Genomic DNA, 19,158 nt, shown 5'->3' on the forward strand with positions numbered 1-19,158 from the left:
ATTGACAGTGCTTATATTTCATTGTGAGTTGTGGCTGAAAGAATATTCTTGGTTCTCGTACATTGACGTCCTTGCTTTAAAGCAGCTTAATTTGGTTCTACATGCCTAGACACGGCCATGTAGCAACATTTGGTGCAGCCTGTCTGCATCAAAGGCAATAAGTGTCGGGGCAATTTGAAACTTGGTATGTTTCTTACCCTGGATTGCACAGTTTATCAATCTAGGCCTTTATTTTTAGATAGTTAGTTTACATAAACAACTAATCTGTCATGCAGACCTTGAAACAGCCCATGCAAGTCTGTTATAGTTGGCAAGTCTAGATTACTGCAGTCTGTAAAGGAAGCAAGTCTCTGGGCATTTTGATTACGTTTTATTGAGATAATTTAAGAGTGTATTTTTTTCTGTAATGTTTTCATTTCAGTGACTTGATGTTCGTAAAAAAATGACAAACAAAAACTTAAATAACTAATACAATGACTTTGGGAGAAGATTTCTAGGTATGACTCATGTCACGAATGAGATGAGTACTAATAGCAGCTTTGAAGACAAGAAGGTTACTGTATGCCAACTGGTGACAGGGATTTATCAAGGATGCTGAACTAAGTGCCCTTGACAGGCAAATTCAGGAAGCATCATTATTTTGTTCAAAGTTGGGATTTTGTTAATGTTCTTATTTTCCTAAATTCTGAGGTATTACAGTGCAGTAATGTATAACTATGCTTCAAAGCCACTTTCTCTTGATTGGTCCTGTTATCATTGAAACATAAGTTACCTCTACAAAGTCATAACATGATTTGGGAATTTTGACTAACATTGACTGGAGACTTGGGTCCTAATATCGGCCTCTGGGCAGATGTGAACGACCCCTGAGTATCTCCTGAGACTACTGGATAGTCGGCCATCAACCCTCATCAACACAGGTTAGGGGGGTTAATGTCCTCAACTTTTGCTGCTAATTTATTGGTGTTTACGAGGATGACAGGTGCTGAAAATAGTGTCCAACCACCGACGTCCTCTTTGAACTTGGTTTTCATTCATTAATAATCAATTGTTTGGGGAGTTTGATTTTTTCGATATATTATTTCCAGCCACCTGCATTGTATTTTTTGTAAAGATTTTGTTAACTAACTAATAAAAGGCCTAACGATGAAAGTCCTTGCCAGGCGTGGTGTTGGTTTATTGTGTTAGCCTCTAGCAAGGCATTTCTGTTCTCCTGGAAGTTGTAGCCTTGCTGTGAGACACAAGGAGTAACTTTCAGTGATGAAGATAAATATCAGCGAAAACTTAAACGTATATGTTGAACTTCCGATGTATCACGTATAGATAAAAGGTCATGATCCAATAAAGAATTATTCATGATAATTTCATCCCTCTTTGTGTGGTGGGCTAGCCATGTGATTAAGGCTGTGGTTTAGCATGTCTTAAACTTGGGTTTAATTCCCGCCGTGAGTACGTCTGAGAACCATTCTGGTATTGCAGGAATGATGCTGAAAGCAGCGTGAGACCCCACTGTCCTCTCATTGGTATATTAAGCCTGGTAGACCCGTGAAGATCTTTCCATGTGACTAGAATACTGTCTATCCGTGAAGCTCCGGGTAGGTCATCAGCAGCCCATGCTTGCCGTTAAAGGCGACTATGCTTGTCGTAAGAGGCGACTAACGGGATCGGCTGGTCAGGCTAGCCGTGTTTAATCAATGTTAACTTAAAAGTAGTGTGCTCCTTATATCTTTGATGAAAAATATGATTTGTTGGTCCAGACTCGATTATTTACAGACCGCCACTCACCTTTTCAAGAAGAGGTACAAAGTGGGAGTTTCGCACATATTAAGGAATGCAGCTCGAAGTCAACACTTCGATTATGTAATGATTATGCGGAACTAAAGGGCTAAAACAAGGACTGGTCGGCTCTGAGACAGTATGCTGTATAAGCACTCACACAATAATAATCTTGAACGCAACGTCAAACCCTATTTCACCCCACCTAATAATCTTATGATTAAAATGTTGCAATTTTCTGAGCACAACGCAAGTGGGTGACAGCGGTGCTTCCATATTGATACTAAAACCTTTGAAACTGTCTTTTTAATGTTTACAATTTGCAGAGACGCTATGTTTGTAGTGAGTCTATTGTAAAAGAAATATTGAAGAGTAACGTCGGCAAATACAAGTCAGAGATGCAATTTATATTGACATTGGACGTTTTAGTGGACCAGTTTCTCCACTTGATACACGTTTGTGCCTATTTTGTGAAAACACTGACAGTTTAGAGGGCGAATTACATTTCTTTATAGACTGCCACATAAATCAGGCTATAAGACATGAACTCTTTTTTAAAGTATATTTTGCCTTTAAATTTTGCAAATCTCTCTTTCGCAGAAAAACGTATTGTATTGATGCAGTGTATCCTATGATCCTGTTAATACTCCCTCCAAAGAGAAACGCACGGGTGAAAATATTTACATTCGTCGTCTTTTCTGAATATTTCTGAACCGAAGAAAATATGTATCTATAAATGTCAAACTGCACGTGATGAAAGTCACAGTGTCTGTTGTCAAATCTGACTAACATAAATGTCACACAAACGTTTAAATGCTCTCAATCATTCAATCACTCTAACCACCAACACCAATATACTTGTCGTACGAGACCACTAAATGGGTCGGTTGGTAATGAGTTCGAGTTTTTTTTGTCATGGTTGAATGGAGATAAACATGTTGTGTTTTTAATGTAGAATTACCTGAAGATTTAACCGCGCTAAATTAATCACTGAAACCTCACTCTGCGCGTTCGGTTCCAAATTTAATTTAGCGGAGTTAAATTTACAGGTAACCTAGTTCTACTTTGAAAACACAGCATGTTTATCTCCTGATTCAGACATTATAAAGCAGAAAGAGAGTCAGCAGGTGAAGTCGTAAAGGTTTTTTAGATAAAAGAACGAAGGCCTGGTTTTATTGGCCACCTGCCTTTTCTCATCCATTCTATTTACCGGGTCAAGTGATATTCACTAAAGTGCAGACAGTATTTAATGGACAACACGTGGTAAGTGACAACTCACACCTCTCAGACTGTTCATATGTCCTCATATTGTCACGGAATATTACTTTCCTTCTGTAAAGTAAGCTCTCTGAATAGAAATATTGTTCGCTACAAGACTGAAGTTAGGGTTTCTAAAACGGATGTCACTACTTGTCACGAAAAAACACATGATTGTAAACCTTAACAAAATGTAGATTTACACTCAACTGACAGTTTGTATTTTGAATGTCTTGATTTTTAATAAATTTTATATTTGGGATAACACTTTCTCAGTAAAGTACAGATTCTTTTGGTTGAGTCCCATCCGGGATTCGAACCCACACTGCCAGACTGAGGCACCTACTCGACAGCACAAAGTCACCGATCTAACCCACACTGCCAGACTGAGGCACCTACTCAACAGCACAAAGTCACCAATCTAACCCACTCAGCCACCAAGGCTTCCACAAAAGTAAAATCGACAGTGGTAGTCTAGAGCACATACTTTGTGAAGTCCTCTGACAAGCGTACAGTTCTATTTAATTATAGATGTTTCCCCTTTTAAACAATACGTCTGCAACAAACAAAATACAATAACAAAAATTAAATATTGATGAAAAGTTTAATTAAAAAGAGACTTTTTTCCACATGTGTCCTTGCAAACTTGGGAAGATTAGAAAATTCATGCTTCGGGTTTTCTTAAATTACATGTATGTCTAAAATTCATTTAGGAAACAGGAACTGCTACCGTCTTAAGGATTCCATGCCATCCTGCGTTCCGTCGTCTAAGTTATCAAAATGCTTTTTGGCATCACATACGTCACCATGAAGTTATTTGTTCCATCGTTTATGTTACCAATAACATTCTTTGGCATCACCTTGGTTACCCTGACATCTTCTGTTCCAGCGTCATGGTTACGATGAGAGTCTTCGTTGTTCTGCTGAGCCTTTGGCTATTAACGGTAGCAGAGAGAAGGCTCATTATTGGAGATAGTAAGGATTTGCTTTGGAGTGTTTCTTCAGTACGATCCTGATAGTAAGGACATGCATGTTCTTTAAATTCCCATTAATAAGAGCGGCACGAGGGAATCGCTCCTCAAAGGCACCACCATTTGCTGTGCAGAGTTGCGTCCCTTTGCATGCAAGGAAACGTTTCCAGATTCGCTCTGATTATGTTTTATGTATGTCAGCACCACACACGTGCTTCTGAGTTTCACCAAAGTGGTAAACGTCTAAGACCTGCATCACGTCATGATATAACTGGAATACTGTTCAAAGCGGCCCTATCCGAGAAGATCCGGATTGGTCTTCAGCAATCCATGCTTCCCGTAAAAGGCGACTATGCTTGTCGTAAGAGGCGACCAACGGGATCGGTCGGTCAGGCTCGCTAACTTCGTTGATACATTTTATCGTATCCCAATTGCATGGATCGATGCTCATGATGTCAATCACTGTATTGTCTGGTCCAGTCTCGATTATTTACAGACCGCCGCCATATACCTGGAATATTTCTGAGTGCGGCGTTAAACAACAAACAAACAAAACAAACATACTCGTAACATGTGATTCCCAGCGTACGGGAAAGTAGGAGTTATAACGAACGTCTTCATTTCAGTGACGAAGTTCCAGGTAACCATAGCGACGGGCAGCATATCTCATGCCGGCACCCACTCCCACGTGTTCTTGGCAATGACAGGGGATGGAGGCGTGACGAATGACCTGAATCTTAATGCAGAAAACAAGCACATGTTCAGACAAGGACAGTTAGTACATTTCAAAATAGCTAGAGCCTATACTGGTCGAAGGAGGCGACACAGTGGATTATGTGGTCAGGCTCGGCAACGTGGTTGATGGTGCGTGTCAGCGTACCCAACTGCGTGGGTCCATGTTGATAGCAATCACTGTTTATTACAAACTGAAGTATTGCAGGTCTGGGCCACATAGCTGGACTATTGCTGAGTGCGTCCTTAAACAATCAGCAATCAGCAAAGTCACCGAGCCAGACGACACGATCTCTTTAGTCGCCTCGAACTACCATACTGGATTTTGACCTACCCTAAGCCGGAATCACCCGAGCCGTGAAGATCTGGGGTAGAATAGATCTTTAGCAAACAATGCTTGTTCTAAAACGCAACTGTGGTTGTCGTAAGAGGCGACTAACGGGATCGGGTGGTCAGGCTCGCTGACTTGGTTGAAGCATGACATCGATCCCAATTGCGTGGATCGATGATCATGATGTCAATCACTGTATTGTCTGGCCCAGACTCGATTATTACCAGACCCCCGTCATAAAGCTGGAATATTGCTGAGTGCGGCGTAAAACAACAAACCAACCAACCGGAATCACCTTGAATCCCAACCGGAACCCGGAATATTCGCAGAGTGTATATAGCTCATTATAACATGGGGTTGTGGTGCAGCCGTGAGATTAAAGCGTTGGTTCACAATTTTATTGAGTGAGTGAGTGAGTGAGTGAGTATGGTTTTACGCCGCTTTTAGCAATATTCCAGCAATATCACGGCGGAGGTCACCAGAAATGGGCTTCACACATTGTACCCATGTCGGGAATCGAACCCGGGTCTTCGACGTGACGAGCGAATGCTTTAACCACTAGGCTACCCGACAGACCCCAATTTTATTGAAATCAGACCTGGTACTCTGACTAATGGCGAGTATGGGGGATTTCAGTCATGTGAAGGCGTGTCAACATTTCGTTCCCCAGGGACATAACATTTTCAGATGAATACAAGTTTAGACCCATTAATAGTAAGAATACAAGTAAGTGACTGGGAGTGTTCATAGAAGTTTGCAATCTTACAGGCACCTGGATCCAGGGTGGTGGAGCAGCTTTGTGAATAAAGCGTTTGCCCGTCGCGCCGGAGACCTGGGTTTGATTCCCATCATCGGTACAATGCATGAAGCCCATTCCTGGTGTCCCACGTCGTGATATTTCTGGGATGTTACTGAAACGACGTAAAACAATACTCACTCAACCACTCACAAGCGGCCCGCAACACAACTCAAATCACTGGTCGATGGTTTTAGGAAACACCACTGGATCGGAGCACGGGGAATCCGACTCGGTGTATGACGCAATCTTTGACATCCACTGTGACCACCCGGTACCCCTTTAGTCGGCTCTTACTAAATACACAGGGTACCGACATCGAATCCTGACCCGGAATGCACAAGTACATTTCGCGTAAAAGGAAAATGTCGCCTACTTGTATCAATCTTGGTTTTGTCTTATATCAATCGTGTGTTCTGTCTTATATCAATCGTGTGTTCTGTCTTATATCAATCATCTGTTCTGTCTTATATCAATCGTGTGTTTTGTCTTATATCAATCGTGTGTTCTGTCTTGTATCAATCGTGTGTTTTGTCTTATATCAATCGTGTGTTCTGTCTTGTATCAATCGTGTGTTCTATCTTGTACAAATCGTGTGTTCTATCTTGTACTGACCGTTTGTTCCGTCCGTTGCAGAGTGGACAAAGTGGAAGTGTTCGCGCCCTCTGTCGGCCACTTACGAAGTATCCGTATCCGCCATGACACTCATGGAGACGACCCCAGCTGGTACATCGAGACGGTAGGGCCTGCATTCAATAATCTCTCGTCATCTGATTGATGGTTATCTCCGAAAACCTCACAGTCCCATGTGTATGTTACACAGTATCAGTACTCATTCTGTGTCGAAACCCTTGGTATGTCGACATAGGTCGTCTGACTTTGCGTACCCAGCAAAGGGACAACGAGTTTGGGACAACGAGTGTCCACTGTGTGAGATATGAGATAATCATTCTCCACTGTGTGAGATGTGAGGTAATTATTGTTTCCTTTATGAGATGTTAGCTAATGATTGTCCACCACATGTGACATGAGATAATGTTTGTCAACGATGTGAGATATGCAATAAAAAATGTCCAATATGTGAGATAATGGTTGCTTGAGAAATGAGATAATGGTAGTCTACAATGTGAGATATGAGATAACAAGAGTTCACTGTGCGAAATATCCGATACCGATTGTCCACTGTGTGAGATCTAATATAACCTGTGACTACTGTGTGAGATCTAAGATAACCTGTGACTACTGTGTGAGATCTAAGATAACCTGTGACTACTGTGTGAGATCTGAGATAACCTGTGACTACTGTGTGAGATCTGAGATAACCTGTGACTACTGTGTGAGATATCCGATACCGATTACCCACTGTGTGAGATCTAATATAACCTGTGACTACTGTGTGAGATCTAAGATAACCCGTGACTACTGTGAGATCTAAGATAACCTGTGACTACTGTGTGAGATCTAAGATAACCCGTGACTACTGTGTGAGATCTAAGATAACCTGTGACTACTGTGTGAGATCTAAGATAACCCGTGACTACTGTGTAGGATCTAAGATAACCTGCGATTACTGTGTGAGATTTAAGATAACCTGTGACTACTGTCTGGAATCTAAGATAACCCGTGACTACTGTGTGAGATGACAGAAAGTCTAAAGAAAGAGCTTAATGGTTGGAATGTACACAATGTATCCGCTTATGCCCGTCTTACCGAAATCTGTGTCATCAATACGCCACATATGTTGACATCATAACGTATAAGGTCACACGTAGAACACGTTATAATTGTAATGAAAAAAACCGATACATATACAATATACTACTACAGATTCACTGTAGTAATAGGAACACATTGGATGGTCCTTCTTTTTTCTAATAGTGTAAATTAATGTATCTTCGTTATGCGCTTACTCCTCGAGATGAGAACCGCCTCCGTGGTCTAGTGGTAGAGCGTCCGCCCGGAGAGCGGAAGGTCCGGGGTTCGATCTCCGGCCGCGTCATACCAAAAGACGATAAAAGATGGTACTTGTTGTTACCCTGTCTGGCGCTCGGCATTAATGGGCTAAAACAAGGACTGATCAGCTCGGAGTCAGTATACTGTGTCCGAGTGGGGTATTCATGTTAAACTGCGGCATGGTACCTCAGTGTGCTAGCATTATTAATCGTCATCAGTCCGGACTAGTACAAGCAGACACACACACACACACACACACACACACGTGATGCACGTCGTTATATAAGTGCAATAATCGCTAAACACCATTTCACCTGACCTCTTCGAGATGAGGACAACAGAGGTATATCTGAAATAATCTCTACCCAAATCCGGACAGGAGTCCATTTAATGTGAACAACCATGCATTATTCTCACAAAACATTTTTTCAATCTTTGTATTCACTAATAGGACAATCGCTATATAAGACAGCTGCTTGAGAAGATGTATGATCTCTGTTGCCAGATCACCATAGAGGATGGGGTTGGCGTGTACGAGTTCCCCTGTCACTGCTGGCTGTCCACGAAGCACGGAAGTGGATCACTGTCGACGACGGTGAAGCTGTATAAATACACACCACTTCCTCACAATGGCTGACCGACCAGAGGGACTAATCAAGACTTCATTGAAATCGACACACTTTTTCTTAAAAAAATCTTATTATGAAGGACACATTCATGTTGATGTAAATATTCACCTACCGCTTACTAAATAATATAATACAGTCAATTATCAAAATTTGGATCCTGTATTGAATTTTGAGGTTTTGCCAGGCAAAAGAAAGTATTTATATACGCATGTTTGATGGTGGCTAAAAATAAAACAGACACGTTATGGTTATTCGATGGTGATGTATTTGATACGGGTATTATAGTTGTGTTTTGGGCCTAAACTTTGTAGTGTTTCGGCGATTGTTTCAGCAAGGTGACGTTTTGATAACATTTGTAATTGTTTGATCAAATCCAATTTACAAGTGTATTTTTTTCTTTTGCACGGCAGTTTGGAAAACGAAATCGATTAACTGATGATATGTCTTGTTAACTGTCCCATAGCAATAGATATGAGAACATCCTCTTAATGGCTACCTCTGCTTCTTGGAATGATGTCCGACTCGGTACTTGCGACCATCGAGAGAAACATGCGGTGTTCTTGTGCCAACGTTTCCGACATTTATCAAATTATATGGATTTCAAAATGTAGATATGTCTCAAAGATCTATGTGATTTAGGTGTATTTGAAAATATATACTAAGTATACACTTATTTCCATGTGGGAACATGTCATGATTGTGTTAAACGTTGATATTATACAGTTGGTGGTTAATAAAGAAATATGTTTGAAGTCGGTGCAAAGTTTATTAAAAAAATATGTTTTGTAATATTTCAAGATAAGATACCACCGAAAGTGGACAGGCACTGAAAGTTGCCAAACATTCATTTGTGTTACTTAAATTTGTCTTCGAATGTGTTTTTTTGATTACCGTAACTTGTCCCCCGACTCCATATATCACAAAGCTTCTACAGCGCAAATACAACCAGGGACCAGTCTATTTAGGGGAGGTAGAGGCTCATTGCGGCGCCTATCGCTTTCATTTCTCAATGATGCGGGGTTGGCAGACAAATGTATCGACTCAACTCCGTGACGCCAATAATGCCAGGTTCATCAGCTGCTTGATAACGGTGTTGGAATCTACACCGAAACACTTGCTTGATAACGGTGTTGGAACCTACACCGAAACACTTGCTTGATAACAGTGTTAGAACCTACACCGAAACACTTGCTTGATAACGGTGTTGGAATCTACACCGAAACACTTGATTGATAACGGTGTTGGAACCTACACCGAAACACTTGCTTGATAGCGGTGTTGGAACCTACACCGAACCACTTGCTTGATAACGGTGTTAGAACCTACACCGAAACACTTGCTCGATAACGGTGTTAGAATCTACCCCGAAACGTCGCTCTTAATTGTAATATAGAAGTTGTTCATCCATAAATTCTTATCCTTACTTAGTAATCCAACTTCTAAACAAGCCAGTTTAGGATATTGGTTTAAAAGTTAAATTGAACATACAGACGACATATTTCTTATATAAGAAAACGCAAAGGCACATGGGTCAAAGAAAAACAATGTCGCTACAACTGTGTTCGTTTGACTTTAATACACAGTGTTGAAATACGAAATACAGTCGGAATATCCGGAAAGTACCAAACGATTGAGGATTTTTTCCTAGAAAGGACATAGTCTTCTAATAACAAATCCAAAACTGATTCTGGCATTAGCTGCTTCCTCTATTGTCTTATCTTTTTTCATCCAGGGTACGTGGGTGGCACAGTCGTCTAAGGCGCCGCAAAAGCCGTGCAGATTGACGTCCTTTAGTCATGCTTCATGATCTGATAATCGTGGGTCGAAACCAAGATTTGCCCTGGTTATGATAACTGGTTTGTCAGCTTCACCATAGGCGAGGTGACATGGCGTTGAACTCTGTGTTCAAAATTATTGAACTCACACAGCGACGATGATGCACCTGTGTGTATGGCTGGTTGTTCTAGACCTTTGTTAATGGTGGCCCACTGAGATACCATGCGGCAGTTTTAACTGACGGAGAGCCGACCAGTCCTTGTGTCATATTCTAAATGGCGCGGTAGAGGCTCGAACAATCGATACCCCACCCCACCCACCCCCTCCACACCCCCACCCACCCACCCATCCACCAACCACCACAACCACACCCAACACCCACCCACCCACCCACACCCAGACAATTTAGCTAAAGGGTCGTGAGGGAGTGATACAACTGACATGCTGTTCAAAGCCGACCAGTCCTTATGTCATATTCTAAATGGCGCGGTAGAGGATCGAACAATCGACCCACTAAAGTACTCACGGAAATGAAAAAAAACTGTTTTTCTCAATTTAAAAATCGACACAAAGTGTTACATAGCTGTAAATACGAAATACCCAAACAACTCGAAAAGTACTAGTATGGATTTGCTAGTTTGATCTCAGTGAACAATACAAAATGTACTTTACAGGAGGTAATTTGTCGGCACTTTCAACATTCAAAAATAAAACTAAGTCCAAATTGACATAGCAGAAACAGACTATAGGCATTATGCACCTGTTCTCACCTGTCGTCAAGGTGTCATAGGTCACCTAGAACTACTTACACCTGGTTATGCCCTGTTTCACAATAGTCTGTCTTATTCACATTTATACACACTTTTACCTGTAAAAAGGCATAAAAACATTTGATACGCTTTTTTTGTGCCACGGCCCAATTAGTACTAATTTAGTTGTTTGAATATTTACATATTTTGTATATTAACTGCATTTATTTAAGATCTGAGGTCGAAAAAAACAGTTTTTTTCATTTCCGTGGGTACTTTCTTTTTTTTATAGTCCCTTTAAACAACAAACAAACACTAAACGTGCCAGAGTTTATCATGACAACCCGGGCCAGCTCATAGTGAAATACATGTTCGTGAACAGAACACACACCTTTAGAAACAAGGCACTGAATAAATATCCATAAATAACTTGACATCGTCGCTTGCCGTCATCTGAGCAGGGGTAGTTGATGCTATTGAGTAACGTAGTTCATGTATTGTTCGCCGACATTCCGACCGCAAGTCGGAAAGATAGGGAATTCCCCCTGACTACTGCGGCAACGCGAACGCTGAAACTGACAGAACGACTGCAGAGGAAATTACACGAAAGCCTTGGGGAATATAAGGTAACGATTTGCTTCCTCCGTCTAGAATTTATCAAAGATTAAAATTGTATGATGTTTGTATTATTATGGTGGAACATTCATTGACTAAGTCGACACTCGTTCAATTGAACAAAAATGATCCAATTCGCCAAATATCCGACAAGGGCGTTTCCAAACTAATTTTACAAACTTTGAAATAGTCTGTCGCACAGTCCCGCTCAGTCCTTTATGTAATTCTATCAGCCGAAATTAAGCAAGTCTAGATTTCCCACATCTCCCATCTTGCTGTGGCTCGTTTTCATGTTATTGTTTGTTTCTGTTAAAATTATATCTGTTCAGAGACGAAGTGTTAGTCTACATGTACCTTTGATGCTGTCTTTTTAGTGTTTACAATTTTCCAAGACGCTATCCGTGTAGCGAGTCCATTTTAAAAAACAATGAAGAGCAACGTCGGCAAATATAAGTCAGTGATGCATAATTATGCATAATATTATATTGACACTAGACTTGACCAGTTACTCCACTTGAAGCTTTTCGTGCCCAATTTGTTTTAAAACTGACAGTGCGGGGATGAATTGTATTTCCTGATGGACTGCCACATATATCAGCATATAAGACATGAACGTTGTTGTTTTTTTAAAATGTACCTTAAGATTCTCGCTTCTGAGGGAAAAAATCTTAATGTATTGATGTAGTGTAATCTATTTCAGCAGCGGTTGACTGGTTGTTTATTTAAAATGTTCACAAGAAGACAGATCAATACAATCTGGGACATGCATCTCTCCCTTTCATAGTGATGATACTTATAAAGTGAACACAAGCCATTCCGCCGATAAGAATGTTAATTACAGTTATGACAAAACTTGCAAATTGCGCTTTTCAACAAATCCATTTTGCTAGCGATAAACATCGCTGAGCTTTAATCCCGTGATTACTACCCGGGTAAGTTACACCATGGTTGTAGTTATCCGGCTAAGTTACACCATGGTTGTAGTTATCCAGGTAAGTTACACTATGGTTGTAGTTATCCAGGTAAGTTACACCATGGTTGTAGTTATCCGGGTAAGTTACACCATGGTTGTAGTTATCCGGGTGAGTTACACCATGGTTGTAGTTATCCGGGTGAGTTACACTATGTTGTAGTTATCCGGGTAAGTTAAACCATGGTTGTAGTTATCCGGGTAAGTTACACTATGGTTGTAGTTATCCGGGTGAGTTACACCATGGTTGTAGTTATCCGGGTACGTTATACCATGGTTTTAGTTATCCAGGTAAGTTACACCATGGTTGTAGTTATCCGGGTACGTTATACCATGGTTGTAGTTATCCAGGTAAGTTACACTATGGTTGTAGTTATCCAGGTAAGTTACACTATGGTTGTAGTTATCCAGGTAAGTTACACCATGGTTGTAGTTATCCAGGTAAGTTACACCATGTTGTAGTTATCCGGGTAAGTTACACCATGTTGTAGTTATCCGGGTAAGTTACACCATGTTGTAGTTATCCGGGTAAGTTACACCATGTTGTAGTTATCCGGGTAAGTTACACTATGGTTGTAGTTATCCAGGTAAGTTACACCATGGTTGTAGTTATCCAGGTAAGTTACACCATGGTTGTAGTTATCCAGGTAAGTTACACCATGGTTGTAGTTATCCGGGTAAGTTACACCATGTTGTAGTTATCCGGGTAAGTTACGCCATGGTTGTAGTTATCCAGGTAAGTTACACCATGGTTGTAGTTATCCGGGTAAGTTACACCATGTTGTAGTTATCCAGGTAAGTTACACCATGGTTGTAGTTATCCGGGTAAGTTACACCGTGGTTGTAGTTATCAAGGTAAGTTACACTATGGTTGTAGTTATCCAGGTAAGTTACACCATGGTTGTAGTTATCCGGGTAAGTTACACCGTGGTTGTAGTTATCCCAGTAAGTTACACCATGGTTGTAGTTATCCGGGTAAGTTACACCGTGGTTGTAGTTATCCGGGTAAGTTACACCATGGTTGTAGTTATACGGGTAAGTTACACAATGGTTGTAGTTATCCGGGTAAGTTACACCATGGTTGTAGTTATCCCAGTAAGTTACACCATGGTTGTAGTTATCCAGGTAAGTTACACCATGGTTGTAGTTATCCGGGTAAGTTACACCATGGTTGTAGTTATCCAGGTAAGTTACACCATGGTTGTAGTTATCCGGGTAAGTTACACCATGGTTGTAGTTATCCAGGTAAGTTACACCATGGTTGTAGTTATCTCAGTAAGTTACACAATGGTTGTAGTTATCCAGGTAAGTTACACCATGGTTATAGTTATCCCAGTAAGTTACACTATGGTTGTAGTTATACGGGTAAGTTACACTATGGTTGTAGTTATCCGGGTAAGTTACACCATGTTGTAGTTATCCGGGTAAGTTACACTATGGTTGTAGTTATCCGGGTAAGTTACACCATGGTTGTAGTTATCAAGGTAAGTTACACCATGGTTGTAGTTATCCGGGTAAGTTACACCATGGTTGTAGTTATCCGGGTAAGTTACACCATGGTTGTAGTTATCCGGGTAAGTTACACCATGGTTGTAGTTACACCATGGTTGTAGTTATCCGGGTAAGTTACACCGTGGTTGTAGTTATCCGGGTAAGTTACACCATGGTTGTAGTTATCCGGGTAAGTTACACCATGTTGTAGTTATCTGGGTACGTTACACCATGGTTGTAGTTATCAGGGTAAGTTACACCATGGTTGTAGTTATCCGGGTAAGTTACACCATGGTTGTAGTTATCCGGGTAAGTTACACCATGGTTGTAGTTATCCGGGTAAGTTACACCATGGTTGTAGTTATCCGGGTAAGTTACACCATGGTTGTAGTTATCCGGGTAAGTTACACCATGGTTGTAGTTATCCGGGTAAGTTACACAATGGTTGTAGTTATCCGAGTAAGTTACACCATGGTTGTAGTTATCCGGGTAAGTTACACCATGGTTATAGTTATCCGGTAAGTTATAACATGGTTGTAGTTATCCGGGTAAGTTACACCATGGTTGTAGTTATCCGGGTAAGTTTCACCATGGTTGTAGTTATCCGGTAAGTTATACCATGGTTGTAGTTATCCGAGTAAGTTACACCATGGTTGTAGTTATCCGAGTAAGTTACACCATGGTTGTAGTTATCCGGGTAAGTTACACCATGGTTATAGTTATCCGGTAAGTTATAACATGGTTGTAGTTATCCGGGTAAGTTACACCATGGTTGTAGTTATCCGGGTAAGTTTCACCATGGTTGTAGTTATCCGGTAAGTTATACCATGGTTGTAGTTATCCGAGTAAGTTACACCATGGTTGTAGTTATCCGTGTAAGTTACACTAAGGTTGTAGTTATCCGGGTGAGTTACACAATGGTTGTAGTTATCCGGGTGAGTTACACCATGGTTATAGTTATCCCAGTAAGTTACACCATGCTTGTAGTTATCCCAGTAAGTTACACCATGCTTGTAGTTATCCGGTAAGTTATACCATGGTTGTAGTTATCCGAGTAAGTTACACCATGGTTGTAGTTATCCGTGTAAGTTACACTAAGGTTGTAGTTATCCGGGTGAGTTACACAATGGTTGTAGTTATCCGGGTGAGTTACACACTGGTTGTAGTTATCCGGGTAAGTTACACCGTGGTTGTAGTTATCCGGTTATGTCGTATAATTTGAACATTGGAACCCTGAATTGCTTCCTTGTCTTGGAGCTAATCCTTCGTGGCCGTCACGCCGAAAGATGTGCATGGAGTTTCATGGTATTGTTTGTTTGTGTGTTTGCTTGTTTGTTTGTTGTTTAATGCCGCTCTCAGCAATATTCAAGCTCTATGATGCGGTCTATAAATAATCGAGTCGGGACAAGACAATCCAGTGATTTACACCATGAGAATCGATCTACGCAATTGGGATACGATGAGATGCATCAACCAAGTCAACGAGCCTGACCACCCGATGTCGTTAGTCGCCGAAGACCAATTCTAACTCGAATCTTCACTGTTGCATTGCACTGAATATAGGTCGAGGGCCAAGTGAGTGTGTTGACATCTACCCAATCCTTTTTACGTATTCGCGTCTGTAAAAGCGTTGTGTTGAAACAATTTAAAAAAAGTTTATTTTAGTGACTCCTTTTTCCATCCATATTTATTTCAGATAAGAAATGCCAACCTTATACCAGGACCTGACTGTTTGGGTTTGCGTGTCGTTGGCGTGGAGTGTAGCGTCAACGTCTGTCACATCGGTAGGCACCATCCCTGCAGCGACCAGCGGCACGCCTTCAGTACTAACCAACAACTCTGAACCTGACACGGCAGATATTCCAGCAAAAACCACGGGAGCGTCGCCTACAACGTCGCAATGCGTCTTCACCGTCGACGATGACAGTGCCGATGACTTCGCTTACCTTGGAAGGTCACACAACCCGAGAGTCGTGTACATGACGATATCGTTGTTGAATACGTCGTTTGCGTCGAAGACAAAGCTTGCCTTCCGACCCTTAGAGTGGATGTGGACATTTGGTACACCATCGGGAGCCGCGGCTTTTCTATCCTGGCCCAGGGATTACAGAGTTCTCTCCCTTGGTATCCTTGACAGCTTCACGGATAGCCTCGCTGTGAAGTTGCATGTGTATCCCCGGAACTGTCGCGTGCATCTTGGCAGTAAGGCGACAACACAGGCCATTAGTGATGCAATTGGTGACATGATAAAAACTACACTCAGTGTCGTGAACGCCGATTACAACCACAGCATTTGGTGCTATCAGGAAATCAAACATAAACTTCCTCTCTCTGACGTCATCGCCAACTCTTTGGGCATCAAGACGAGAATTCTGGTCAACAAGTGCTGCCGATTAAAATTTGACACTGCCACCCGCTTGCGTCCTGCTATTTGCACCGAACCGCCCCGAGAACCGACGTTCACAACGACCTCACTACCCTCCGTACTTGGCGTTATCGGACTTTTTTACTTCCCGATCTGGTTGTGTGCCATGTCCTACAACATGTCCCCAAAGTCCATCCCATCGAGCCAAGCTGACATGGAACGGACCAGCACTCTGGAAATGGACATCTCCCATGACGTCATCTGGCTTTATCAGGGCAAGCGCAGTCCTGTGACGTTCTCGTCAATATTTACCCGGATGTTTCCCCATCTCAAACGTCACCCCCACATGACGTCGCGCATACAACGTTTGTTGTTCATATATCTATCCCCTGCCATCACGTACGTCCGTCTGTATGCTTACTACACAAGTGAATTTCAGTATTTACAGGACAGCATCAAGGCCAACGTTCCTATAGGTTACTCTGCTGTGTTCTTTGGCATGGAGTTGAGTCGACGGAACGTGTTCACAGCCCTAGGGGGTCCGTACGTCCTCCATTGCGTGTATTTCGTCGTAGGAACTCTCCTCTTCTGTTTACCGAGAAACCTGTCCCAGGCCATGTGCAACGTCCTTCACCAGTGTCCCACCAAGATCTGGACCCCCCTGTGGTTAGGCCTGGTGAGAACATCGCGTCTGGGAGGACTCAATTGCTCCAGTGAGGACAACAGCTACAAACTGGTGTCAAGGGTTCTTAAGGCAAACCTATTCCTACTGATCAACATTGAATTCTGGAGCTCTATGTCGAAAGTCCAATATACACGTCTTCAAAATATCTCAGCCAAATTAGACTCTCTACCAGCAGTTGTTAAATATCTATTGATGGTATTTATTTGTACTGTGTATATTGTCGTCTGCTTGGTCGAGACTCTGCTCTGCGTGGTGTATTATGGGATCCCCATTGTGTACTTCTTCACGCTTATCTTGCGAGTGTATATCAAGTTGGTCCTGGAAACATTCAACAGTGTTGGCTGGTTGAACAATTCTAAGAGTCCTGTCGCTAGAGGTCTACGTCTTCTGAGGTTCCCGGCTTCAGTGGCGACAGGTGTGGTTCTCGTGTACACATTGTATACATCCTGTGCCATCTTCATTTCCAGCTTCACCTTCATGTTTGGAGTCATGACCTTCACCTACATCGGGGTCATTGCCTACCCCAACATCGCGTTTGGTTATGTGACCTTCGCCGTCACGTGTCTGTATTATGTATGGAAGACAGTCAGGGACATAGATATTGGTTATATGAACCTCTTTACAAAAACCATAAAAGTGAGTAAAAATCTACAAAAAGAGCATCCCGAAAGTTCTAAAACACCAACTAGGTCGACGAAGATCAGGAAGATGGTGGCAGTCGTGGAAAACGCAGCCATCCCGGAGGAGCACGTGACTAACATGGGTGACAGTTCTGTGCAGGTGCCGTACGTGAGGACTTGTGACAGCCGTCCGGGAGTACCAAAGGATCTGTTTGAGACAGTTATAGAAAAACATCGGCCATTCCGAGTGTGCGTGTTCCTGTCCTTGCTGAAGCTAACAGCCATCTGTCTCCTCATCACTACTACTGTGCATCTGATTCACGACTTCAATACACATCACCACATATCGGTCATCGTCAGTGTCTTGTCATCTCTGATCGTCTGCTCCATTCCTCGCGTGCTTAGCCTCGTTTTGAGCCATGAGGACAGAGCAGCTACGGAAGAGGATTTTTGCAGACGGCTCTCCAAGACAGTGCGAGAATATTGGCGTCAAAAGGACAGGCGGGAGCTGGTGAGCATGTGTTCCTCTGTCAAACAGAAAGTGAGTGAGTGAGTGAGTATGGTTTTACGCCGCTTTTAACAATATTCCAGCAATATCAAGGCGGAGCACACCAGAAATGGGCTTCACACATTGTACCCTTGTCGGGAATCGAACCCGGGTCTTCGGCGTGACGAGCGAATGCTTTAACCCCTAGGCTACCCGACCGCCCCCTATCAAGCAGTGTAACGTGTAACGTCGTGTCATGGAATATAATAATAATCGACACAAATATATTGCTCGTCATCGCCCTCGAACATTAAGGCAGGCGAGGGGCCTGCATACTGAGAAACAAAAGAACAGCTAAATTTCAGGAGATTGTTTAATGTTGTGTTCCGTATACATAGAGATAATTTATATCGACAGGGACGGTGAGGTAGCCTAGTGGTTAAAGCGTTCGCTTATCACGCCGAAGGCCCAGGTTCAATTCCCCACATGGGTACAATGTGTGAAGCTCATTTCTGGTGTTTCCCCGCCGTGATATAGCTGGAATATTGCTAAAAGCGGCGTAAAACCACACTCACTCACTCATATCAACATATGCGTACACTGATTGAATGATAGTATCTGACGTGTTCACTATAGTGTCATTCAAATTCCAGTCCATACAAAATCACTTTCAAACACATGCTATTCTTTGCAAACCAGAAGAGCCCCAAAATCTGAAATCGGCAAAATCATAGTAATTGTTATGAGAATCCATAATATGTGAACTTACTTTTCATAATAAGTATTTTCATCCTATTAATAAATGTTACATGTGTGGAGAGAGGCCTTGAGTATCACTACCTCTATTCACTAATTATATACCCTTGTCAATGTTTACGCTCTGATAAGCACACAGCAAAGAAAAGGGTGATATTATGTATTGTAGCTTGCGTATTTGTCTTTTCAAGCTAGAACA

The 19,158-nt window shown here is 42.0% G+C and overlaps 2 protein-coding genes across 2 annotated transcripts; both read left to right on the top strand.

Annotated features, from left to right (window-relative positions):
* Window positions 1-2,980: 2,980 nt before the first annotated feature.
* LOC139464243 (polyunsaturated fatty acid 5-lipoxygenase-like) lies at window positions 2,981-9,199 on the top strand. Its single transcript, XM_071245766.1, has 5 exons — window positions 2,981-3,039; window positions 3,923-4,008; window positions 4,631-4,778; window positions 6,500-6,602; window positions 8,322-9,199. The coding sequence occupies exons 1-5, from the start codon at window positions 3,026-3,028 to the stop codon at window positions 8,451-8,453; spliced, it is 483 nt and encodes a 160-aa protein (XP_071101867.1). The 5' UTR covers window positions 2,981-3,025; the 3' UTR covers window positions 8,454-9,199.
* A 6,550-nt stretch (window positions 9,200-15,749) lies between these two features.
* On the top strand, window positions 15,750-18,269 carry LOC139465117 (uncharacterized). The gene has a single exon (XM_071246805.1). It carries the CDS (start codon window positions 15,750-15,752, stop codon window positions 18,267-18,269), a length of 2,520 nt encoding a protein of 839 aa, XP_071102906.1.
* Window positions 18,270-19,158: the final 889 nt, after the last annotated feature.

Source organism: Haliotis cracherodii, unplaced genomic scaffold (assembly GCF_022045235.1).
Source record: "Haliotis cracherodii isolate W230 unplaced genomic scaffold, xgHalCrac1.p SCAF_17, whole genome shotgun sequence".
NCBI classification, from domain to species: Eukaryota; Metazoa; Mollusca; class Gastropoda; order Lepetellida; family Haliotidae; genus Haliotis; species Haliotis cracherodii.